This window comes from Polyodon spathula, chromosome 12 (genome assembly GCF_017654505.1).
Source record: "Polyodon spathula isolate WHYD16114869_AA chromosome 12, ASM1765450v1, whole genome shotgun sequence".
In the NCBI taxonomy this organism is placed as follows: domain Eukaryota; kingdom Metazoa; phylum Chordata; class Actinopteri; order Acipenseriformes; family Polyodontidae; genus Polyodon; species Polyodon spathula.
In genome coordinates, this window is record NC_054545.1 from 5,332,545 (window position 1) to 5,359,768 (window position 27,224).

Here is a 27,224-nt window from a genome sequence, read left to right on the forward strand (position 1 = left end):
CTTTATCTTGTGTTGTGATTCAGCAGCATCCATCACTGTATGCAAATGCTGCCCGCTGGTTAAGATATTCTAATGTAAACCACCCTGAAGATGTAAAGGAATTAACACAAACAGATCGGGGCAGTTAAAACACAGAGCGGTCAGGAGATAGAAGGGATCGTTAGTGTTAAGGGAAGGCTTATAACATTCTGCATCTACCTGTCTATGGGAAAATAAAAGATTGTTAAAAAGAGAAGGAGAATTTTGTTCAATTTATTTATTTAGAAAATATTATATCCCATCAGAGCTGGTACACCACCAATGAGGACTGTTTGAGTTTTTTTTTTGTTGGCTTTACCTTGGATACAGTCTCTACTTTACTCCCCTTCCCATTCCAACCTACATGTCTCACCTCAAGTTACATTTTTTTAATTTTAAAAATGGTAATATCTAATCCAATATATATATATTATATAATAATATATATATATATATATATATAATATATATATATTATTTAATAATCCAGATTATTAATGTTCTATTATTAAAAATATACATGCAATTGGATTGGTAACTTGTAAATTTATCTTCCGTATAGAAGGCAATAGCAATCCGGTTAGGCACAAGTGTCAATAAGATATCCTGTATAATATTGAACGTGTCGAACAGACTGAAACACCAGTGCTTTGTGGTGAATTTCATGCCTGTGCTATTTATTCACATGAGCAGTAGCGATGTGAGCTACACTCCCCTGAGCCTGCACCCTGGAGGAACCATGCTCAGCAGGTGAGTACAGCAGGTACTTCAGTATTCAAGCCAATCCAAACCTAAGTCTGCCTAAAAGATGGCCTGCAAGAAATTGTGGTAAATACGACTGTCACAGGCTTGCGAGTGGATAGAGGCCCAGACAGACTGCAGTTCAAAAAAATAATACTTTTGCTCTGCTCTGCCACAGTGACTAAGAACTGGAGTCTTCACAGAACTCATTTCACATCCTGCTCTCTAAGCTGCCAGACAAATCATTATGACCTTGGCTACATTCAAACCTGCCTTTGTATCCAATTGCCAATCATTATCAGCCACCTAGCCCTGTAACATGTTTAATTTCTAATACGGGTCAACAAAAAAAAAAAAAACTCTGTTCTCGCTAAATTCCTGTCTGGATATTTCCCAAGAAAGCCATCAGTTATCACAAAAATACTTGTTTTTTGGCTGCTTCTTGCAGGCTTGTGAGGTATATGGCAGAGACAGTAGTCAGAGTTCTGTACTGGGCAAGCTAGACTGCACAACACTGCAAGGGAAGGCATTATTATCATTATATTAATGTAACATTAATTGCTTTTACTTTTTCACTCCATTAAGTGTGCACTATCTCTTTGGGACGCTGCCCAGATGGTTTATCGCTCCTGTGCTGTTGGTAGCGTCATTAATGGAGTAAGACATGGAGCTATAAAATAATTGCGCCACAGTGTTAAAAATGTTCATCGCACTAATTGAAAAGTAATTGCAGAGGTATAGAGCAACTGTCACATCATAAAACACATTTCATTAGAAGGGAGTCTGGTTTCCTGTAAAGGTGCAGTGTTTGCTTGTAAATATAAAGAGGCCTCTTATAGTCAAAGAGGACCAATTAACACTAGCTGACATGACATGTTCACAAAATGATGTATTGAAAAAGGGACTGTGGAAGTTTGATTTTGCTGTACTTTTGAATAAGATTTTTGAAAGGCGAAAGGCCATGAAACAACGGCTGAACAAAAATAGAAAAAAGGCAACCATTTGTACAGCCCTAATTTAATTAGATCTGTTTCTGAGCTGCACAGGAGTCATGTTTTAAACTGCAACATCAAACTGAACACTATTCACTGGTAGTTAAAATGGAACCAAGTTCACAAAGCCTGAAATACTTGTTCTTTTTTACTAGAGAAAGGACCATATGATTGTTTAAGATAGCATTAATAAAACAAAGACAGCATTGATTATTTTTCAGCCTCTGTTTAACAAATCCAAATTATTGACCATTAATTGACTGCATGTGTGGAAGAGAACAAGAGACAGTGAACTTGTCCTGAAGGATAGGGGTCAGGTGCAGGGATCCCACATTCATAGCGAGATATTCAATAGTGCTGTGTAATCCGTTACACCACATGCTATTCCCCGTGATCAATGGCATTGTGTGAAGATGTAGGATGAAATGAGAGCGATTGATCAGAGTGGTTAGGGTGGCGTGTTTATTGATGGCCTTTGATTTGTGTCGCTTGCATTTCGATTTCTTAATCCATGGGAGCTTATAATGAGAGCTTGAGGGTGGGGATGGAGGGTTAGATTTATCCAGGAGTCCAGATGCTGTCACCCCACCCCCCACTCCCCTGCACCTCCATTCAAGGTCAATATCAGCAACAATCAGCATCAACGGGAAAGGGAAACATCTCTGCTCCATTATACAAATTCAGCTCACTCTCGATCTAATATTGTTCTGAAGAGCTCAATATTTCATGATGCAATTTGACGGTGATTTTGTAGTAGTAACATCAATGTAGCCATACAGTATTTTCTTTTAGAAATTCAAATGATTCTCTATTTCTATTGCAGGGTTTAATTGGGAGAGTGGAGAGTATAGTGAATAAACACACTACTCCATGAACTGTCTTGCAGTATTATATTATATACAACCTAGAATTCTGTTTACATTCAAGTATATATAACAAAAAAAAAAAAAAAAAAAAAAAAAAAAAAAAAATGTTACTTTTAAATTAAACTGCCTAATGTGGTGATAATTCACCAGATGGAGATAAACAGTTGATTATTTTTGTTGCACCCCAAAAAATTATATGGAAATTGTTTGTGTTAAACATAATATACAGTACTATTTGTATCCCAAATATTAAACATACAAATATTTTTTAATGATAACAGGATGGAACTAAAAAAAAGAAATAGAAATGTCATTTATGCTTTGCTGGAAAATGTATTTTAACAAGATGGCTAATATGCTTGATCTGTGTAGCGCTCATTAATGCGTCCAGTGGAAGGGTTTTTTGCATCTTTATCGTGCCGTGCATTTCCCATTGGATTAATGAAATGAGTGTGGCTGTGTGAGGGATTGGAAGTTTCTTCTCCTCGGGGAGTGCAGGTCATTCTCTCTGCCTCCTGCGCTCTATCGCTAATGTTCCGCGGACAGCAGGATTATGGAATTTGCTAATTAATATGCATTCGGTAAACTGGATGTCATCGATATTCTCCATGAATAAAGTATCTTACCCTCCAGATCTTTAAGGTTAGAGCTGAGGTTCAATTTTGTTGGTCTCTCGCAGGATGAGATCAGTGTCTGCGTGCGTCTAGAGGAGCCTCGTAGTCCCATGGTGGTGACCAGTCAATAGCACATACACAAGTTAAGGTAACAATTTTTCAGTCAAGACATTCTTGCGTTAAATAACCACCTTTATTACAATACGAAATCTTACAGATTTCCAAAAACATTGAACTCAAACAATGGTTGAAGAAAAACAAAAAGTAGAATAAAAAATAGTTGGAGCACAGTGTCATCCTTCGGAGCTTGTAGATTGACCAGTGAATAAATGCGCTGAACTACAAATTGCATTAATGATAGAATTCCTGCCTGTAAACCTTGCAAGCTTTATATAAATTGCATGCGTTGGGAACATTGAATAAAAATTTTGCTTTAAAAGGTGTTGGAAAGTTGCCTGATGTTAACTAGAAAGGAACTCCTATGTTTATAATTAAATGTGCATGAGGAACAGCAGGAATGTGGAGCTGAATGAAGTCAGGAAAGGGGAACCGGGAGATGCACTCAGCTGTACTTCAGTAGTGAAGTTAAATAAATAATAATAAAAAAAAAAACATCAAAAGGATTGTGTTAGGGAGGGCCTTGTGGAATTCTGTCCCAGGACAAGAGCAGCCCGCCACTGCTGGTGAGATTGAGACAGGCCCATTTGTCATGCTTTTGATGGTGGGGTCTCTCTGATCTGAGGCTGGCTGCCTCTCTGCAGCTGTTTGTTGTGTGATTTTGTATAGTAGTAACTTGGCTGTGCTCCTTTCACATGGGACCTCAACAGCTGTCAGGTCGAAAAAATTTGTTGGGGCACTTCGGTCTAGTCTGACTTCAAATCCCAAAGGGACAGTGCATCTTTTTTTTTTTTTTTTTTTTTTCTCAGAGAACAAAATGTAAATCTGCTAAGAAACTCTGGCCAACAGGGGCAGCTCCCAGTACTGTAAACCCCCCCCCCCCTCTCTCTCTCTCTCTCTCTCTCTCTCTCTCTCTCTCTCTCTCTCTCTCTCTCTCTCTCTCTCTCTCTCTCTCTTGTGGTCTTTTTTTTTAATTAGCAGACTAAAAATGCATCAAGGTAAGCTATGGTATGGACCTCATATGTACATTAGAACAATATAAATAGATGAAGCCAGCCTCTGCATTTCTGTTGTGTACTGTGAGGAGTAAAAAATGAGGATCATTTTGAGAATGGCTCCAGATCCAAACACCTGGTGCAACTGCCCTTTAAAAAAAACCAGTAGTAGACATCCAGCAGCCACAATAAGCATGTACTGAAAGCTGATGTCATAGATTCCTAACAGTTGATGTACAGTAACACTTACTGTTTGTAGCTAGCAACAGCTGCCATAAGCTGCCATCATGAAGTTTCTTAGAGTTTTAATTAGGGGAATAAAATATGTCAAAGTTCAAGCAGAGGCAGAGTGTGATATATGAGAGAGAGAGAGAGAGAGGAGACTGCAGATGAACTATTACTGTTTAACTCTTTCTCTGCCTAAACCCGATGAAAGGCAATCCCGTTCCCCCTTTAAACATGTGTTTAACATGGTTCTTGAAGAAGCAGCGATCAGTCTTTGAAGACTCCTTCATGTTGAGTCATAATTCTAGCTGGTGGGGCCACCAATGGAAGTCAATGAATGAATGTCATTTGTATTGGGAAGTTTTTACTGCAGAAGTTGTAATCCATTTTCCTTAATATGTTTATTAGTTAATCCAGACACAATGCTGTACGTGCAGTAGGTTATAAGTACAACAAGCAGAGAAGAGCAACCAATACTAAAAAAAATGTGGCTGTTAGCCTTTCCTTGACACAATTACTAGCTACAGGTTGATGTAATTGTAAACAGGGGAAAACGGGTGTCTCTTTTTATTCCAGATGGGGATACTGTGATACAGATATCGTTTTACAGGAAGTACTTAAAGAGACGATGTTTCTAAGATTTTGAAGGTAACCACCAGTAGGCACAAACAAAAGTAAAAAGAGCCGATTGGGAAACACTTTGAAATAGCCCTGTAGAGTCCTGTAAGAGCTGAAATGCTGATGCACAGGAGTGCGGTGGCAAAAAAGAAATGGTTCGGAACATCAGCTACACACACTCGTCTCAACTCATTGATTTCAACCAAGTTCTACAGACAGCAATACAAGGAAATGTTACTGAAGCATTTTAACATCAAATCAGCCTTGAAACCACTGATGCAACCACATGTCATGAAAATGTGCTCTTTTGTCATAGGCTAGACCCCCAGGTACAGTACAGTATATGAACACTGTTTTTCATGTAAAATAATAATAATAATAATAATAATAATAATAATAATAATAATAATAATAATATAGAATTCGTAAAAATATGTTTTCTTTATAGCCTTACTTTATAATAACCTTATATTTGTATGTACAATGTGATGTCAGTAATGGAAAGAACTGATATATTATTAACATTGGTTTTGTCTTTCTTTTTTTATTTATTGATACCTAGTATCTCGTTGAATATGTGTGAAGTCACTTGGGCAGCAGAAAATAAATCTGAAAGGACAATTTAATGTTAATTGCAGTTCAGCAGGTGGTATATAGATGGAGCTCTTCTCATTAGAATACATTAGAGCTTGTCTAAAGGAGGATCTGCCCTTTGGTAACAGTGGGAGAAAGGGAAAAGCACCCTTACCTGTCCTTGAGCTGGGAAAGGGGGTACTCAGCATGTGGTTCTTTGGAGGCTTGTCATTTATTTATAAAACAAGGACCTTTTTTTTCTTTTAAACTGCTATGTGCCACTTTAAAATAACTGGTAAAGTGGTAAATGATTTAATAGTACAGTACAGTGTTGTTCTGCAGGAATGTATGATCATATGTAATGCTATCTGATTGAGACAGTGTGAAACTACAGGTTTGCTATTATCCAGGGTCATTGAGTCTTATGGAAAATACATAAATGATTTGATAAATAAGTCTATATTACTGATTGCTATCACTGTTTGGTATGCTTCTGAATAATTACAATCCATGATAATACTTTACACTTATTATCTTTAACTACACTGTGATTACATTGTTAGTGTGGTTTAGTAATTCAATTGTGAATACATTGTAAAAAAAAAAAAACACATGTGCAAATACAATGTACTTGCAAAAGAAGCTAGAAACTGCCAACATTTTTCATTTTGTAATTAAGCACGTTATTGGATTGTAAATTCACAACAACGTGTATTTTACTGTGTTACTACAGTGTAATTCCAGTATAAGACACTTAATGTAATGTTACCACCAGTTTCAATAACAGAAATGTGTATTAATCAAATTAAAAAAATGTATGCCTTTATATCGGTTCTAAATGTCTTTTTTTTTTTTAATGAACATCGGTTGCTAAGGTTACTTTACAACGTAATTCAAAATGTTCATTTTAGGATGTTTTCAGATGGAGATTCCTGAGCTCTAGCAAAAAACATTTTAAATTCATTTCTAATTTCTTGTCATTTTCATTCTGGTACTTTATTTGCAGCTCATATGCTTGTATACTTTTTTGCAGTACAGAAAGGAATATGTTTTTTGAATAAGTACATGTATTTGACCACATTGATTGAATCCAGGCCATTAATTAGAAGATATGATATAACATATGGTCTTATTTAATGGCTTGGAACATTTCAGATACAATATACCGAGACACAGATTCTTGCAAGGACATATATGCTACGTTAAATAAGCACTTAGACAGAATCAGGCACAATCAGCAGTGTCAATGAAATGTTAAATATGCAGTTGGAAGTTACACATCTGTGTCAACAAACAAGTGTCAATGAAAGGTTCCAAGCTGGCTAGCCCAGCTCCAGGTGAATGCCATTAATTGATCGAAAAGGATCTGTATTATCTTTACTTAATCTGTCATTTTACAGAAAGGCTGCTCTAGATGCTGAAAAAGCATTGTTCTGGAGGTTGAATGGCTCCCAAATGGAATTATTTCCGTAGCGCTGGATCACAAAGGTAGCAAGTCACGTATTTATTAAAGTGTTAATATTTCAGCGCAAGGTCAAACGGGACAGATGAGTGAGCAAGACTGGCGAGGAGAGCTGCAATTCAGCCCCCAGGCCCAGCCTCTGCAGACTGAGACCATATTGAAATTAGCAAATGGACTGCACAGTGTCATTTACTGCCAATCTAAAGACACACTTCAGAGCGGGGTGCGGGGTGTCCTGCTTCTGTACAGCACAGCACTAGCTGGGACACATTAACAGGACACTTACAGGAATACATATATTCCTACATATATATATATATGCTGATGTCAGTATTATTAGGTCATCAGCTGCTAGGAGGAGATTAATTCCAATAAGGATCAAAACTTGGTCAGATGTAAATCCTACACATGTTGATCCCAAAAGCCTTTTCCTCTGTGACCATTATAAATACCTCATGTCTATTTGGGTGTTCCTGGCCTTTTTTATGACTAGTACAAAATATCATGTGCATCCATGAGCAGATTTTGCTCATTTCCTTCTCTTAGATAACATGAGCTTAATCTGCTACTCTCTGAAACCAGAGCCAAGCCTCCCCTCTACAGAGCCATTTACCAGCTTGTCTTACCATCCCAATGTAGTCAAGTACCAGACAGTAATGCCCTCTAATTAGTGCTCTGTTGCTTATTCAACATGTCCTAAATAGACAATCCAAATATCCCTGCAACACTGGACATGTGTTGTTGTAAAGGAACGTTATCAACAGCATTGCACAGACTATAGCAATACACTGTTATTATAAGGACATGTAACTAAAGCATTTGTAAGATATCGTATAATTACTTTATAACGTAACATGCAGCTTTACAGCAGTCATCAAAATGCAATGGCAATAAACCATTATTCTTTGTTAATAATTGTCAAAACCTTTATAGGTTTTATACATGGAATCCATAAACCAAAGTTTAATCCAAAATGTTGATGAATCTACTAGAAAAAAAGTTGATGAGTCTACATATAAAAGAAAAGATTAAGAACCGTGTTCTGTGTTTTAGATCAGGACAATGGCCAGAAGCATGATACAGTAGATACAGCAGATATAGTAGCTGCTGCACAGTCCTGTCTGCAGGGTCTCCTCAGTGCACTAAGACCACTTTGCCATTGACGCTATGCACAGGTCCCCTGTCTGGTGGGGGACCTTTCAGTTGCCACAGGGTATTATTCTGCAGCTGAAATACTGAAACAGAGGAAGAGACACAGATACCTAATACGTTTGCTTCCAGCAGCATTAGTGAAGTTCCGCACATTGTGTAAGGAGAGAGGGGCAGGGTTACTGTGTCTTTCCTGCTCCTCTGCTCTACCTCTCCTCCTATTAGTGAAGCTATTGATCAGCTGGAAAGGACTGCAAAAACAGCCTAAATGGTTATACTGCAGCTCCCTCTGAGGCATGTAAGGGCTACCTGGCAAATTATTTATGCCCTTTTCAGACTGACTATTAAGCCATTATTCATCTTTTGTTTTAGAGCCTCTTGGAAAAGGTTTTTAACGTATCAGACTGAAATGATCAAGTGGAAATTTTAAGGAGTCTAATTCTATGAAATACTTATCTGCAGGAACTTTTAAGTTGCATGCATTTAGCAGAGCAATATTCATTCATTGTAAAATAAGTCAAATGTTCTTAAACAGTAAAACAGCAGAATAAATCTTTTTTTTTTTTATTTTATTTTAGGAATCCACAGAAAATATTCTTCATTCGCTGTTGCTGTGGGCCTGTTTATTTCTATACTGTATATAATTCCATAATTACACAACTGTAAACAATTTGATTTCCTAGTATTACGATAGTATAATAACATGTATAGTAAAATAAAATAAAATGATTGGCTATCACTGTTAATCTTATAATTAGTTTTAATTGTGGAGTAAAGGTGTTAAGTACGTGTGTTATTCATTTAAACCTTACAGTGGTGTTGGCACCATTCAAAAACCTGATTATTAGATCATTTATAAACCAAGAAGTCATTATTGTAGAACAAAAGGTATTTTTATTAAACATATTTACACAAGATAAATAAATAATATTTCACAGTTACACATGATTTGAAGTGCACAGGACACCACAAGTACAGCACAAGACATTGCCATGAAACTCTATACAGCAGAACATGATGATCATTTGAATATGATGCCTTTATAGAGGCAAAAGTGAAAGCTGAAAAACAACCAACCAACAAAAAACCCAAAACATAAAGGGACAATGTGACAGTGTAACCGGTGTCTGCTTTCACAGATGGAGATCAGAAATTATTTCCTTCTTTGAATTGCATAATAGTTTTCTCTAGTTAAATACATTATTTTAGTAACGTGATTTGGTGTACTGCTATATACATTCATTTAAGCGATGCATACAACAGGAACGAATTACATAAGTAGGGCCAGGTGCTTCGTAAAGGACAACTCAAGTTACATTGACCAGTCAAACAATCCCCTTCATACCATATATTAATTAGGATGGGTTTTTTTTTTTTTTTTTTTTTTTAAATAATTTTCAGCAGTTTTCTATACTTTTGCGTTGCACTTAAAAAATGAGGAGTCCTGTTAAATTCAAAATACCTCTAGGTCTGCCAGCGTGTCCTCAGCTTACCGTGCACCTGCGACCCCTGTAGACTGGCCGGGCCCCTACGGGCTTGCCTATAAGCTGCCCGGAGCTGCATTGTCCTCCAACGCTGTAGCTTTGGGCTGGCTGCATGGCGGGCCTGCAGAGTGAAAAGAAGCGGTCGGCTGAAGGCACATGCTTCGGAGGTCAACATATGCTTGTTTTCGCCGCTTTTTAGTCAGCACAGGGGTGGTAGCGGTAGGCTGAGCCTAAATAAAAGTGGGCATTTCAAATTGGGAGAAAAACGGGTTAAAAATGAATTGCTGACTACTCAGTTGAAAAAAAAAAATCTTAAATTAGATTTATTTGATTTGATAACGTGTAATCATGTCACAAGTTGAGTCAGAATTTCCTTTTACGGCCAGACTAATCTGCAAATGCTAGTAATGAAAATTGAGTATAAAAATATCTGAAAATTAAATGAGAACACCATCCTCAAAGAAAAAAAAAGACAGCTACATTTTTACCAAATGAGGTGAACTAACAACATTATACAATATTGTTGGCTTTATTCTGCTAAATTCAGTATAAATTTGATTGTTGCTGCATCACTACAAGGACGTTTAGGGTTACACTGACAAAGGATTATCCCGAAATGTTTATATACTTAGTATCTTACAGTTCTACCTTATTTAAAGTTATGGATGATATTTGACATTAAATGCAATTTGAAAAACCCTGTATAATGAAAATAAATGTTTTTAAATGTAAAAAATAGGGCACTTCAAACTAAGAGTTTTAAGTTATTCATATGCACCAAATTGTATTTTAACCAGTTTTTTTTTCTTAGTTTTTTATATACAGCACATAGCAATGAAAGTGGCCTGTTTGTTGGAATGAACACATTCGCAAAAGCAAGTGAAAATAATATATTTCTGTTATATTGAAATACCAGAGCTGCCATTGCATTAGGGCTAGTGCAAATGGAATAAAAAGGACCAAGAAGAGAAATCATCTGCTTCCACATTCTGGCCATCCCCAAGACAGATAAAACCAAATACAGTACTTCTTTAATTGTCCTATTTCTTTTGAGAATTTCAGTTTAGAAAATGATTAAAATTAATTGGTTATATACCATTTTAGCTACTTAAAATAAATTATGAAACTGATTTTCGCATATGTTCTTGTACTAGTTTTTCTTTTTATATAATTATCTTAAGTTGCCCTTAGAAATATATAGATCTGGGAATTCAAAGTCCCAGAATCCTCTAGTTCGAGAAAGTTAGATTTTTCTTTTCCTTGAGTGTCTGGTTCCTCCTTCTCAGCAATCATCTCCACACCAGAGCTGTTTAATGACACGCCAGCAGCATCTTCATGGCATGTGTGTTTTGTAGAATTTCACTAGCCTTAAAATATGCAGGGATTCTTAGATTGTCTGCATGAGTCAATATATAAGGAATCTTCCTATGGCTTTTATAACTTAAAGACATGTGTCATCAAACTACCAGAATCACTAAAAGCATTTGTTAAGCAGATGAATGTGTTTGCAAGTGGGTGGATCAAAGTATTTAGCTCCTGTGTGCATTGACTTACAGGGTCCTTTACTTTAACATTAGAACACAGTATCAAGTAACACGATTTATCAACGATCAGTTTAAAAGTAGTCTTTTTTTGTTGTTGTTGTTTTTAAACTTGAATTGAAAAAGAAAGCAGAAGGAATTACATCTCACATTTTATGTTTCTTAAAACCTGAAATAAGATTAAACATCAGTTTGACAGCAGTAACAGTCAGCAAGGGTTTTTTGGGGGAGTGGGGATGGAGACAGTAAGACGAATACATTTGGCATAAAATGCATTTGTAAGGTTGACAGTTTTTGTTTTTTGAAAGCTTAGCTAGGCTAACAACAGAGGGTGCAAGTCACACAGCCATAATGGCTGAATACCATACTGTAAATTACATGTATCTGGGGTTTTTTTTAAAAAGAAAAATATATTATTTTTGTGAAACCGACTATAAGAAGCAGCTTTTTTAAAATATGGACTTCAAAAGGTTTTCACTGTATTCAATGGAAAGATGTTTTTGCCACATTATATATTGTATTTTTGAAATCTGTCTAAGATTAATAGTCTACATGAAACAAGTTGATTTGAATGCATTGTTCTCTTCCTGAGATGTTCAGCTAAACAATATTTCACTGCCCATTTGCTACAAGTGACACTGTAAGCTTCTGTATATACTCTAAGAAGGCAAGCTCGGGGAGCCTGATGTTACTGTTAAGTGGCAATAGTTAAATATGTGTAGTTACAGTGCAGTTACTATAAACGGTAGTCCAAGAGTTATTACAACGCAAAGCGTATACACTGTTGATTATAAATCTCATTTCAGAAATCAACCAATCACAGTGAAGTATCTGCCAAAATTCTAGTACATCTTATCCAATGGACAGATGTCATCCTTTGCATAGAACACCATACCTAACTCCAAAAAAGCAAAAAGCAAACCAAAAAAAAAAAAAAAAAATCACTACAAGCTTTTAAAAACACACGTTTCTGCAGCAGCCCTTCTATTTTTATTCAGGGTCTGTTGCGGTTGATTTTGGACTGAACCATTTCACGACCAGGGGAGGGGGAAAAATAAAAGTTATTTTTCATTTTAAAGCTATTTCTGAGTACAATCTTCATTCTTGTGATTTATATTAAGCTAATCCATCGCGTGTAGGGTGTCTCTCATTGTATACGAGACTTCATTTCAATCAGTTTCAGTCTGCAGTCCTCTCACCCTAAACTGCAGCTGGCATCTCTTATACAATAAGAGACACCCTACATATGACATATTATCATGTACTACAATGTTATTACACACACACCTGTGTTACAATGTAATAACATTGCAATTAGCTTGCCCCATTGGATCTCAACACATTAAAGTTGTGTGAAGTTTGTACACTTTGTTTTTCTATTGAGAGCATTACACTGCCATTTTAGACTTGCACTGTCTGTTGCCACTGCTTCTCAAACAGCACCATAATCTGGAACTGAATATGATATATAACAGAATGATTCACAGTTTTCTTAACAAAAAACACAGATATTGCTAGATGAATTCTCAGCAATGTCTGTTTACACAGTGGCCAAAAAGTAGACAGCACGTCATAAATATTTATGGGGGGAATCACTTTTCTTCTAAGATTAATCACAATTATTCTACACATTTTTTGTACAACAAAATAAAATAAACCCAATTATATTATCACCTCCAGTTTGGTTAAATAGAAAAAGCTTGTGGTCTGTGGCCGGAAGACAAGGCAGCACCTGAAATATAGGCTGTTGTGTGCTGTGGTATGTTCAGAGCCAGGATGGCAATTGTTTGGAGCCAGGATGACAATTAGACTGTTAGAACAATGGCTGGGGCATTACTATACAACCAGGTTCGTAGTTCAGACAGTAGTTTTGTTTGTTGATGCTCTGTGCTTAGAATCTTAGAACTCGTTGCAATTGTGGCTTAGCTTATACAGTACATAACTAATTTAAATCACAGTTAATATTCAACCAATGTTTTTAGTTCACTGCGTCAACAACACCCGCCACCTTATCTAGATACAGCAACTTGCCTTGTCCTTCTGCAATTGCCCTTGCTTTTGGCTCACAATGCTTATTATCTAGCAAGTAGTTCTGTTGCTTCATGTAGTCTAGCTTTTGGTTTTGTTGGTTTTTAATTAATAAAAAAAGGATTGACTTTTTAACAGCTGATCATTGATCATTTGTAATAGTTTAGGTGTAAATCAGCATTAGTTAGCTCTTCCAGTTAATCACAATGGCACACATACTTTATTTCAGAACCAGGGGAGGAGGAAAGAGGTTTCCCGCTTAGAGACTTTGTGTACTGTGCATTTTTTCTTTTATGACCACAGACCATGAAAACAAACAAAAAAAAAGTATCTTAGCTCTTAACACTGTACATAGTATTATTATATATTTTAAATTAATCTGCATCATTTTTTTCTTAATAATTTCTCAGTTTATTTATTTATTTTTTGCTTTGTTTTCACAAAGTCTTTATTCCACAGTCTTTTTGTCATCTCCCTCTCACTCTCGACGTTGTGGTTAAGCAGTAGTCAGGGTCTTCAGTCAGACTTTTGCTTCTAACATTTCCAGAAAGAGTTTGTGCATGGGCACTTTGCCCTGTAGTTTGATGCTGTAAAAGTGTTGCACTGCTTTGGTGGCAGCCTGGCGGAGGAGGGGGAGGGTCATCAGGAGCTTGCCTGTCCGTCGAGGGTCCTCCTGGTGCTGGCTATCCTCGTAGTCCTGCAGGGCCTCATGGAGAGCATCCTGGAGCTTCTGTACTGCCTCCACATCTTCTATGTGCATAGAATCTGTAAGAAGTACCAAGGGAAACTTTAATGGGCTTGGCCAGAGTTAGTGGGCAGGAAGCAGCAGCTACATGGTTGTAAGTGGTGTCCAAGTTAATACAAGACTGCACAGTTAAGAAGGCAGATTCAGTTCTTCCTTGAAACAAACTCAGAATGTTCATTCAGTGCATTAAAGCTGAGCGTGAGTTTTGGTCTAAGCCTGGATGTCTTTTTGTCTCAAACCGAAGTGACTGAAAATCAATGTAATCCGACAGATATGCAGGCTCATGTGGAATGAATATCAGCCTGTCAAAACTCAATCCCTGAAGTACAAGAATGCACATCAAAAACTCCCATATGTACTGCATACCCTCAATAATGCACATACACACTGTATGTGTGTATTTCAGTGTGTCTCATGTCTCTTGATTGATTTATTATTATTATTATTATTATTATTATTATTATTATTATTATTATTATTATTATTTCACTTTCTATTTTCATGTTGACCTAAGCAAGGACATTTCTACTGCACCCCCCGGTTCTAATTTATCAACCACTCCTTGCTATACCTGGCTCCAAACATGCATGTTACAACCCACGGCAGGAACATCAAAGTGTTCCCTTCTCATGCATTGACTTCCCTCACCTTGATGCATACTTCACATCAGAAGACAATAAAAACGAGACTCTAAAATTCCGTGGGAATTCATTGACTGGAACAATTGTATTCTCAAGTCCTTGAAACATTTATCACTCTATATTAAAGCCGCACTGTGAATTAAGAGAGGCAGACTCTACCCGAAAGGGCATACCGGAACATTTATATCATTACTCGGTTAAGGGTGCTTATAAATATTGTCGTACCATTAGCCATTCGTATTCTAGATGCAAGAAAACCACCAAAAAAATGGCTTTAATATTTATTAAAAAAAATGATTGGTGCTTTCAATCAATAGTGCAGAAATTATCTTCAGGTTGCAGCGCAAAATCTAACATAGTATAATGCAGGTAGTAAAATGCACATTTAAAAAATGTATTTATTGTCTGACACAGTAAGGCTGGGATAGTATATACCATGCAGGTGAAAAAATAACTTTGAAGAAATAATTTCCTTGCAATCCATCAGAGGACCTGTGTCGATCCAATTGATAAACTGCTAATTACAAAATCAATGGCTATGAATTTTCACAGCTGTCAGACCGAGGGCCTCCCAGGGGAGTGATCTCTCCGAGACCTTGTTTAAATGTTCAGAGGACTCCCTCCCCTACAAAGGTTTGTCATTTGAAAGCAAAGCAAATTTCATGATCAGCATTTTCATTTTTCAGAGGGACAAAAAAAAAAGCCCAGGCATGCATTGATCAGACAGGGACAAGGCCACCTTCTGAAAAGCAAACTGTCGATACGGCTGCAGCATCTTCTCATTGGAACAAACGAGGCCCGTCGCTTCCTGATGCTCAGTCCATTCCACTTAACACATTTTATTGACAGCCACTGTGTTCCTAATGAAATGCTAAATCCATCTCCCGTGGCTGACTTGCCCTGCAGCCACCACTGTTATGGCAATAGAGAGAATAGAGAAATACCACAACAGGGACTGAGTGTTAAATTAAAAACAAAACAATCTTTCAGGCTTGTTTTTCCTGGTTTTTTCCCAGACAGATTACAATTCAGCATGGGGAATTGCATATCCCAAGTACGCCTGGCAATGTTTTAATGTGTAGGCAGAGTATGTTCTGTCACAGTTGAAACGGTTTTCTTTGTTGTTTTATAATTTATTGTCGGACATGTTCCTCAACAGTGTTTTTAAACTGCTTGATTTCAAGAGTCTTTTTATCAGCACGGAATACCATTTATTTCCAAATAATTCCTGTTTAAAATATGTTGGCCTTTAGATGTACTTGATACAGTAAGGAGTTTAATTATATAGCATTGCATGGTAAAAAATAAATAAATAAAAAAATTAAATCAAACAGTATTGCAAATGAAACTACTTGTATCCATGATGAAAGAATAATTAGGCATCACCAGTTAAAACAGTAGACCCAGAAAGCTGGAATCAGTATTTCGGTATTGGGAATTTGAGGATATTTTGAAATTTAAGTAATATCTGCTGTAGGTAAAAAATGCAAAAAATAAATAACCTACAGCCCCCATATTCTGAAAACACGGGGAGTAGAACAAAGAGGTGGCTTGAGCTCTCAACGATAATGTCAAAGAAATAATTTCTCTGTTATATATGCATTATGTGTTGCACTGTTAATTGCACAGACTTATACATAAGAAAAAGGTCAACTGGGCCTCAATGGTCACAAAACATTAAAAGAAATCTCTTTGCACCCACCTGAGTTGGCAAGTGCGATTGCTTTGAGCGTGACAAACTCCTCCTTCTCCATCTTGAGCTTCTTGAACTTGCGCACCAGCTGCAGGATGGACACGTAGAGGTCGAGCAGGCCGGTGAGGCGCGAGTGCTCCTCATCCATGATGTAGTCCTCTGCGTAGACTAGCTCGTCCTCGTAGGGCAGCGAGCGGAACACGATGCCCAGGATCAGGATCTCCATCCAGGCACTCTGCAGGAGGCTCATCTGATCTCCCAGCGAAAGGTTCGAAAAACCTGCTCCGACAATGACAGAAATAAAGAAATTAATACTTCAGCAAGGGGGTTCAGATGCAGCCCCATGTAAAACATTTACTATGGAGGGGCAATTTGCCAGAGAATTGCCCATAGGTGAAAATACACACCTTAGGTGTTTTAATTTGTGTTGAGATGCTTCCTGTCTTAAGGTTCTAGAAATCAAATGAATATTGCTATGTATACTACCTTGTAACGTTCTTAAAAGGATATTGCTGAATATTCCAAAGGATACATTTAGCAAGGTTTCATAGACAATATGAAGACAACATAATGTTTAAGGCTAAACGAATATGCAGATGTGCATAGTATGGTCCCCCTGTTTGCAGTGCTTTATTTGAAACCATGGCTGAATACAGAAGCTCACTCTATACCAGGAGAGAATGTTTTGACCTGCAGTGCTTGTCCTCCTTTTTTGCTACTAATGCCATAGATGGCAAGTGCACTCCCTCTGTGGAATAAAACAGCACGAAGGAAACAACGAGAGGGAGTCAGTCACTTCAGCCTATAACCCAACAGTATATGCAGCTCTCTTGTTTACTTGCTAGGTTGTTTCTATCAACAGGAATACCTGAAATACCAGGTCACACCAGGCAGGTAAAAATAGCTTGTTAGTCTAGATACAAACCTCCAATTCTTTATTTAACCTTTTCATTTCAAGCGAGCAGATATGAACTCCTGAGCCTCAATAAAAAGGCCTGAAAAATCAATCTGAACCCAGAAATTAAGAAAGAATAAATCTATCACAAGAAAGAGATAGATAGATAGATAGATAGATAGATAGATAGATAGATAGATAGATAGATAGATAGATAGATAGATAGATAGTTATCCATCTTTCCTTTTTACTCGGATGTCAATAAACTCTTTAACGCTCCTCATTCTCTCTCCCTCCCCGGTCCCTGAAGGTTCAGTACGTTTACCTCTAGGCATCCTATTCTGACAGCCTATTAGCCCCCCTCACACAGTCTGATGATTAAAATGATTGCTTTTACAAGTTTGCTGTTGAGTTACTATTTTCTGCATTGTAATTAAAAGACTGATGATTACTGTATTGACCAGGGCAGATTTCTTTATATATATATATATATATATATAATATATATATATATATATATATATATATTATATATATCATTCTGGAGGAATGAGGTGGGTGATGTTTATCAACCTGACACTTTTCAGAGCTTGTGCCACTGTGGGAAAGGGGGTACCCGAGTGTCCCATTTCTGTTATCGGGCTGGTGAACACAAAAAGTGCTTTTAGGAACATCCTATTAATTAACAGATTGCAATCTGCCTTCACAATGTGAAGGGTAATCAATAGATACAAGAATAGAGGAGTCCGATCAAACGGAACGCTGTTGATGGAGAAGGTAGACTGTATATAGGGCCAGACAGGCAGACCAACTCCTTCGCCAAACAAATAACGAAACCAGGTCATGTATATTTTGTGTATTGTGAGTGCACTTAATATACAGCCCACTCTGCATTTAGACCAGGCAAGCATGTCTATTTTGTTTCTCTAAGTTAATTCCACAACTAAATCTGTTACACAAAGAATTGTAGGGATTTAAAAAATGTGTTTACAGTGTTAATCCAGATATGTGTTTTTTTTTTTTTTTTAACAATTATTTGTATTCATTTTCCAATTTTCTCCCAATTTGGAATGTCCAATTATTATTCAACGTGGCTCTCCACTGCAACCCCAGAACTAACTCAGATGAGACAAGCTTTTTTTAGCTCAGCAAGCCCGCTATGAAACCATATCTAGAACTTACAGCGTTGGAGGACCACGAAGTTCTGAATTGCATACAGGCCAGCCTGCAGGAGCCCGGCCAGCCACAGGGATCGCTGGTGTGCGGTGAGCCAAGGGCTCCCCAGCTGACCAAACCCCTACCCCACCCGGGCAGCAATTGGCCAGTTGTCCTCCCCTGGGAACTCCCGTCCATGGTCGGCAGTGGAGTAGCTTAGATTCGAACCTGCAATCTCCAAGCTATAGGGTTCATCCTGCACTCTACAGTGCAGTGCCTTTACCAGATGCGTCACTTGGGAGCCCAAGACAGATATGTTGATGCCCTATAACTGGGACCTGATGAAGTCTGTGCTGTGGGCTGTGAGGTTTTGCAAAGAAATATGATCTAAATGTGACTGAGAGCACAAGATAGCATGAACTAGCTAGCATTCACAAATATGATAAGGTCAAATTATTCATGCTCATTTTTTATGTACAGTATGAAACAAATAAAATACATGAACTGAAGCACGGAGTTTACCTGGCTTGTTAAATATGCATGCCAAATGAGAGTAATATGAGGTGAGTTTGAAGGGTTTGAATTAAGACAATTGAAGGCAAATCACCTTCAAACGTAAACAAGGTAAGAGTCTTTCCTTTGAAGCTTAAATAAACGTTCCAAACGGGATACTGTGTCTGGAGTGGCTCTTTCCGCTCAATTGAATTCAGTAATGAAGTGACTTGGAGTCACTGGGGTCAGTCTCCCGCTGCAGCCTGAGAAGCCTTTCTGCACCGAGGCAGCCACGTTAAGTGCCTTTTGCGCAGGTGATTTCCTCTAATGAAATATCAATATTTACATCTTAATTTCCAACCTACAGGTTTTCTGCATGACCAAACATGACACAATATTGAAAAACTAATGCAGAAGTCTATACCAAGGAAAAGCACTTCCGATGTCAATCGCCTAAACGCCTAAATAATATTTCTGAAAAAAAGAAAAAGAAAAACGATAACCTCTAGGAACAGAAATCTGAAGGCGCTGTTTATGTCTTCTGATCCTGAGTTGCTAATTGTAAAAATGACGATACCAGCTTTCTCAAACGTTCTGTCAGGATCATAGTTTAATACAGTACCAAAAAAAAAATCATAGGTCTAATATTTAAGCCTAGTGGTTAATATACTGTATAATGCATTATAGCAGTTGAATTCATGTGTATAGTATTACAAACACATTTACCTTGATCTACTGTACATATTATGTGTATTTCACACAAACACTGTACGTACGTGTTTAGACTAGCTTGTTAATCGATTCATGTTCACATTATTGTTAGTTTTATTATGCTGTTTGGGTCTGTTAACATTTTTTTCCACCCTAAAGCCTTAAACCCGTGTACAGTAATATCACGTTATTGCGGTTGAATAGAAAGTTGTGAAAACATGAGGTACTGTGTCCTTCCCTTTCTTTCAGTCTGTGCTATAAAGAGCAGGCGAGAGAGAGAGAGAGAGAGAGAGAGAGAGAGAGAGAGAGAGAGAGAGAGAGAGAGAGAGAGAGAGAGAGAGAGTCAGAAAGACATCACTACAGAATCCCATGCATCTCTGTCTCTCTGAATACCTTCCATTGTACAGTTGTGTGCGGCTATCAGAGAGAGAGATGTTCTATATTGTTACACAGGAAGTGACAGCTCTGCCCCTCTGCTCTGATGCAAACGACAGCAGCACCAGCAAGAGATTCATCGCTCATTTCACTTTTAACGTGGTTTAGACTTTTTTTTATATGCTTATGACAGGGAGAGCTGACAGATCTGTTCAGTCATGATCAATTTTACTCCTCAGAATATCATGACAAAAGAAGGGTTGCAGTGCACATGTAATATAAGTAATGGAACAGACTAATGTTGGGGGGGGGGGGGGGTGGGGTATTTTTTTGCCTTTTTTGCCCTGCTTAGACACCTTGCTTAGTAAATATTTTGTCTTTAAAAGAAAACCATACCTAATTGAATACAGTTGTATTTTGGATACATTAGTCCTGAAAATATCCTTTGCACTACTATAGCACTGCATTATGATGCAATTTCTAACACTGCAGTATATGCTGAAATGGGGTATATGCTGGGATGTAATTCTAATGGAAGAAGATAATATTTTTAGGCTAACCAGACTTTGTTGTACCACCATCCTAGGCAAAGCAATTTATTATAACCCTTGTTTGGCTAGATTGTTTTAATTCTTCCTTGGTGGCTGACAATGTAACTTCGCTAAAGGTCCCTCCTTGACCCCTGACCCTGACTCCGCAGCTTTTCAATTAAAATGTGCTGACACGCCGCTCAGAGATCTCGCCGTATGGTATGCAAATTGTGTACAGCACATGTCGATTCACAAGCAAGTGTGTGAAAAAAAACATCGCCTGCTGTGGGAAGAAAAAAAAAGAAGGAAAATAATAGACAGCGGGTAGAGAAATGCCTAAAAAAAGAGATTAAACAGTGACAGTGACAGTAAAAAGATAAATAGATTCTCCGAAGTGATTAAAATTGAATGCGTCTATATAATCAGCAGAGCCTGTATCTGAGCTTCCCGGCTCTCCCAGTCAGTGGAATGCGATTTATTTAGCTTCCAGAAACAAAAAAAAAGTAAGGGGGAGAGGGCAATCTCTCTTTCTCACTTGATAAATTTCAAACTGCCATCTTTATCTTGAAACAAATCTATTCAGAGTCATACAGTCGAGAGGGACACTTTTTTAAAAATGTGGTGCGTTTTCTTTGTTAAGAAACAAAATAAAAATAATAAAGGGTGTGTTTTATGGGCTGTTACGTGATTAGATCTGCAGGGCCGCGCTGTACCAATGATCAGAGGCTGGTTCATTTTTTAGAGCTGGGTCTAGAATTCAAATCTCCTAATTTGTGCTGAGCGGAGTTCATATTCTATTCATGTATTATTGTTTCCGTCTCCCTGGGGGATAGTTGTGGTAATAAAAGGAGATGTAATTATAAGACTCCGTGGCCCCTCCTGTTGTAGCCCCCTCATATTTAATTCTCAATCACAGCTCTTGTTTTTTTTTTTTTAGTGAGAGTAATTCTTACCCGACAGGGGCAGATCTATCACGGCTAACAATCAAGCAGGAAAACGGCCTTAAAGCTGCAGTTGTAACTAAGGGCAATCTCACTTCAACAAGCAGAGTACCCTTTCAACGTCTATTTATAAATCTCCCCAGTTAAAACACTGTTGCTTCCAAATCGAAGTTTCCAGAATGATAAATGCTGCCGATTTAAAGGCTGGTGTAAAAATCAAGTTAAAAAGTGACAAGTCTGATGTTTTCTTTTTCTCTTTTATTTTTTTGCAACTATCAGTTTTATCAATTTATTTCACTGATTCTGAAGAAGTCTGTAGAATGGAGGAAATGCTTCAGGTTTTATCAGGTATTCAACAGTTTTACTGTACAAAATGGCCCCACTCACTCCCTAACATTTGGTGAATGTTATATCTCAAGGTCGCTGTCAACTCTTATATGTCTTTGTAAAATCTACAATTGCTATTTGTCTATATAGTTACCATAATTTTATGGAAATATACTGTCCTTGACAGTATTCGTACAAACTACTACACCGCTACTACACCGTACCAGATGAACCTTGTTCACACACACACATATGATTTGTGAGGACTTCTCATTGAATTCTCATATTACTATTCATTATTTCTAACTCCAGTCAGGCAAAACTCCACACAGGGTGGGGTGCATATATATTATATATATCTATATATATATATATATATATATATATATATATATATATATATATATATATCTATTTTTAAAGTAGGTTTTACATTAATTATTTTATAGGTACCATTTTTATTATATATATATATATATATATATATATATATATATATATATATATATATATATATATATATCTGGCTGCCAGATCACCTCAGTCTCACGCCAACCTATTTAACCTTTGGTCACTGCCGTTCACGAAAGGGGCCTAGTATTCGAGTGACCAAATGTTAAAAATACCCCTAGTAATAATCTGTATCAAATCCAGACCCTTTAACTGAGAGTCGCCCTGTCTCAGGGGTGCATAGTGCATTTTATTTTCATTTTGGGGGATATTAGAAACAACAGTTTAACATAATTTGCACCATGCACCTTATAAAAATGTACCTCTGTACTGTATTTTTGCAGCTTTCCCATGTTTTCCCATGGTTATACTTTGCATTTACCATAGTTTACCCTGGTTTGCCATGTTTATTAATATGCTTTACCATACCTTGCTATTCTTTACAATGCTTCGCTAAGCTTTACCATGCTTTAACTATAATTTGTTAACCTTTGCTATGCTTTTACTATGGTAAACGTTTATAAGGGGCTACATTAAAACAATATTATCTATCTCCTGGTACATTCCTGATGAGAAACCTTTGCATGGATGTCAATGATTCCTTATCTATCCAAGCAAAACAAATGAAAATAAAAGCACTAGCTTCAGCACTGTCAGCGTTTTAAAACATGTTTCCATACCCTTTAGGGCAGTGCTGACACTCGCAATGGCAGCGGAAACATTTGTAGAGCCCTCCAATGTTTCAGACAGATATAGGTACAGTATGTGCACTGGCAAAAAGCCAACAAGGACACACTCACAAGGCCAGAGCTGGATGTTTGTAAAACTGCTATTCGACGGAACACTTAAGGGAAATGTCCTTTTAGTTACTCTGCACACAGTTGTGGAACATCATTTGGCTTACTGCAGATATGAATAGGGATTTCTGCATCATTATAAATTGCAAGTACCATTGCAAATAGCACAATTTCAGGTATAATACTGTATAAAATTAAAAGATTAAGGAGCATATTTTATATAACCAGGAGTCCTGCAAACAGACCATTGGCCAAGCAAATTCTAGGTTAAACACAGTATAAACTGACCACATTCCTTTTTCCACACGGCTGATATGATCACTCCCTGCTATCACTTCCCTCCCCTCAGCTTCTCTCAAAATCTCTAGTATACATCACTGATGTTTAGTTGCAGCATCCCCTTGATTACTCGATTTATCTTTATAACTCTACGTCAGACAATAAATTGAATATACTAAAAGCTGTCTGTTGGTCTCTATATTTAATAAAGTGTGCTGATGAGGTGCTGATTTATCGCCTGGCCGTTCTCCTGCTGTATTCACACTCTATTACAAGGAGATTACAAAGCTTGAGTGGGATCAGCATTGCAACACAGTAACTAGATTTGAGAATTTAATAGAAAAAAAGGCAGGAGGAAAAAAAAAAATGAATTGGTTGCTTCGCATATTGTATGTAAAAGTTCCATTGCCATTATATTTCAATATATTGTTAAAATAATCCAGATATTTCTTGAAATGAATACTATTCTGGAAGCATACAGCATGCATTTGAAAATGTGGGTATATCAATTTAGCATATTTTAACAATGTGTAAATATACTGTACACAAATAAACTTGAGATTAAATAGAACATGCCCATACTTAATAATAGACACATATGGTCAGTGTATAGATATGATTCCTCTGTCCTGGGTGTCTGACGCCTCATTGCACTATCAGTATTTGCAGTATTTGTTGGATCAAGGATTGGTATTGGGTAAAGATGAAGGAATGGTAGATACCATTGTAAACTAACGCTTGGGCCACGTACAGGCGTGTTTGTCAAGTTGTCAACACTTAAAGCTTCTCTGTCTTTTAAGGAACGAGGAATTGACTGCTACACAACAAATAGCAATATGTGTCAAAGGTATTTAGTACCTTTGTAACTGTAAGCTATCTGTCACAGGCTCATTCTCATCAATGTAAAGTCAATCAAATTAGATGGGCTAGCCTCTGCACCGATGCATTTAAAGGGACAATTTTGTACTGTTTGCCCTAACTGCAAGCAAATCAACAGCAGATTAAATACCACAGTGGCAGTACCAGTAAGTTACAAAACATTGTACATAACACGGCTCTTGCAGAGCTTGATATACCTCTGCAACGACTGTTTTTTTTTTTTTAGCGTTATTTTAAAATTTTAAATACAGAAGTGTTATATGTGCAAGACAGATATCTGAGTATTTGACTTTCTACTGACGCCTCGATTCAGCTGGCCTTTTGAGGGCATTATTAAGTTTATTAAATTTAGCAGTTAAATAAAATACAACAATGTTAATGCCAGCAATATACTGTAAGAATTGTTACATGGTAAATAATGAATTGTAATTAAACCTGTGAGTGGAGATAAAACCCGTGACAACCAAATTCTGATGTGCAGCATAACAAATGAACATATTCCAGTTTTATTTTATTTTCACTTCTTTATAAATGACGGATGACCTCCAGAGTATTTGCTTGTATAAATGCTTGGATTTGCTTTAAAAAAAAAAAAAATACAAGTACAAGGAGTAATGAAAAATCAATCAGCTACCTAAGTATCCATTGTCTTGACAGATCTATTGTTACCTTTTGACTCGGCCGTTGTACATCTGCCTTTTTTCTAATCAATGCGACCCACTTCATAATGAACTGTTAATCTTTTTAATTCCAATGCACAGAGCCTACAAAAATCTATCAAAATGCAATCAGCAGTTAAAAATGTGACCAGATGTGTGTTCCACTGCAATGCCCCGGGAAACCATGACGCATGCAAAATGAGTTCTGGACCCTCCATGTCATATTTGCACTTTTTAACCAATAAAAAAAGGCTCATCCATGACTCATCATTTGATTTTCCATAATCGACAGGGGATGTCATATGCATAAAGTGGGCATCCTGTGCAAAACAAATGTGTAACTGTCCTGGATATTGACCTGCACATTTCACCAGCACACTACACCTTCACGTACAACACTGACACTATTGACGAGGTCCTAGTACATAACAAGCTGGGCTATCAACACAGACGTTCACACTTTTCAACTTGGCTGGCTTTTCAACAGGCACATTTTAATCTGCTTACGCTAATCTTCTTAGTGACGCGATTGTTATTATATTGATCCTTTGCAAACCAAAGAGTAGGCAAATGTAAAGGGATTTGGGAGAATGTAAAGCAAATATGGGTCCAAACCAGGAAACTGCACAGGGACAGATTGCAACGAAAACCCTAAACTGCCCGGCTGTCGTGAACGCTGATGCTTGATAACAGTAACCGAAGCCCCCTGTTTTTTCTCATGCTTGTGTTTTTAGCGGTGCACAGGCTTGCCGTAGTGGATTTGCTGTGACATCTTCCCCTGCTGTGCTGATTTATTGGGTCAGTTGTGATCCACCCCTGAGTAATCAGGTCTGTAAACCTTTCCTCGCTGACACAGCGCAGCAGCACTCCTCAGTGTGAAGGGGTTACACTGATACCATCAGGCTAATCTCCTTATGTGATAACACCTCCCCCTGCACCTGATTACAGGCAATCCCGAAAATGGAGCAAAACTGCTTCGTAACACAAGGACTTGCAAGGACATCCCTATGGAAACTCCATCATGAAATACATGCAATCCATCATTAAAATGTTGTAAATTATGTCACGCCCAAGCAAACCGTGCTGTGGATGTCCTTGGCCTCAATGGAGCTTCACCTCAGGCAGTGTTAGTTGTGTCCCAAAATGATCAACATCACTAACCCCCAAGGTTCCTATTTCAGTAAGTGTGTCAACAGGTGTAAACAGGTGTGCTGAAATGTTGTCTGTTTGAAATTTTAATATATTTTTTCATTCTTTTCAATTTGCTCTTGTCTTCTCCCTATGGAGATTTTATGGCCATCGTTGTCGTTCCTATAATCTCTCACTGTCAGTATTTGTTGGCTGTTGTGTAAGGTTATTGAACACCCTGTGACTTATATACCATTCACACTGCTTACTGTCTCCTGAGGACTAAGCATTGTTGCAAACCTCTTGTTGTTGTGTTTTTAATCTTGGGTCATTGATCAACTAGGGGATTACTCCTAAAATAATGTCAAACATCCACATGTCAAATTAAACCTATAAAATACTTGTTTCTGTGCAAAAGTTAAAAAAAAAACATTGCTCTCTCAGTCACTGCTATTAAATTAATCACTCAATAATCACTGCTATTGTTTGGTTGAGAGGGACTTCTTATTTAAAGTACGTGTAGCCTAGCAATATAATGCTTGTAAGGAAAATTGTCTACAAAGAGATGTGCAGCAATAAATAACCAGAAAATATCTGAATTATGAATAGTACTTATTTTTAGACTCCATCAATTTTAAATCACTGTACTGAGGTAATAAGTACACATATTAAGAATTTTATAGGTTTAAACAGTATTTTAGTTAATAACAAACAGGTCAATCATTCTAATGTTCAAACCATTTTAAATAATGAGCCGGGATTGTTGTTGCCTCCCTCCTGTAACCTCTGCCTGGCTGTCCATATTCACATTCTGACATTCTTACTATCACAGCCGCTTTTTAAATTATTATTATTATTATTCTTACAAATCAATACGTCAATGTTATTCATTTTGAACAAAGCACTGCTTTTATTTCTTGAAAGGACCTCTCTCTCTCTGGAGTGATAATGGAATATACAAAGAGAGCTCAATAGACCACCTCCATTTAAATCATTTTTTTACTGTGCAGTTTATTGATTTTATTTGGACTGACTTTGATTCTCCCCCAGGTGCACATTTGCAGCAAATGTTAATTCAGATATGAGGGGGGTATCTTCACTCAT

At 37.3% G+C, this 27,224-nt stretch overlaps 1 protein-coding gene across 2 annotated transcripts in view; it reads right to left on the minus strand.

The window, feature by feature from the left end:
- Nucleotides 1-13,832: 13,832 nt before the first annotated feature.
- The window catches only part of LOC121324004 (steroid hormone receptor ERR2), a 70,419-nt gene continuing 57,027 nt past the window's right edge, over nt 13,833-27,224 (minus strand). For both annotated transcript variants that reach the window (XM_041265371.1, XM_041265370.1), the window contains exons 6-7: nt 16,512-16,781; nt 13,833-14,188 (exon numbers count right to left, since the gene is read on the minus strand). In XM_041265371.1, the coding sequence (XP_041121305.1) occupies nt 13,944-14,188; nt 16,512-16,781 (515 nt within the window). In that variant the 3' untranslated portion in view covers nt 13,833-13,943. The remainder of the gene's footprint in view (nt 14,189-16,511; nt 16,782-27,224) is intronic.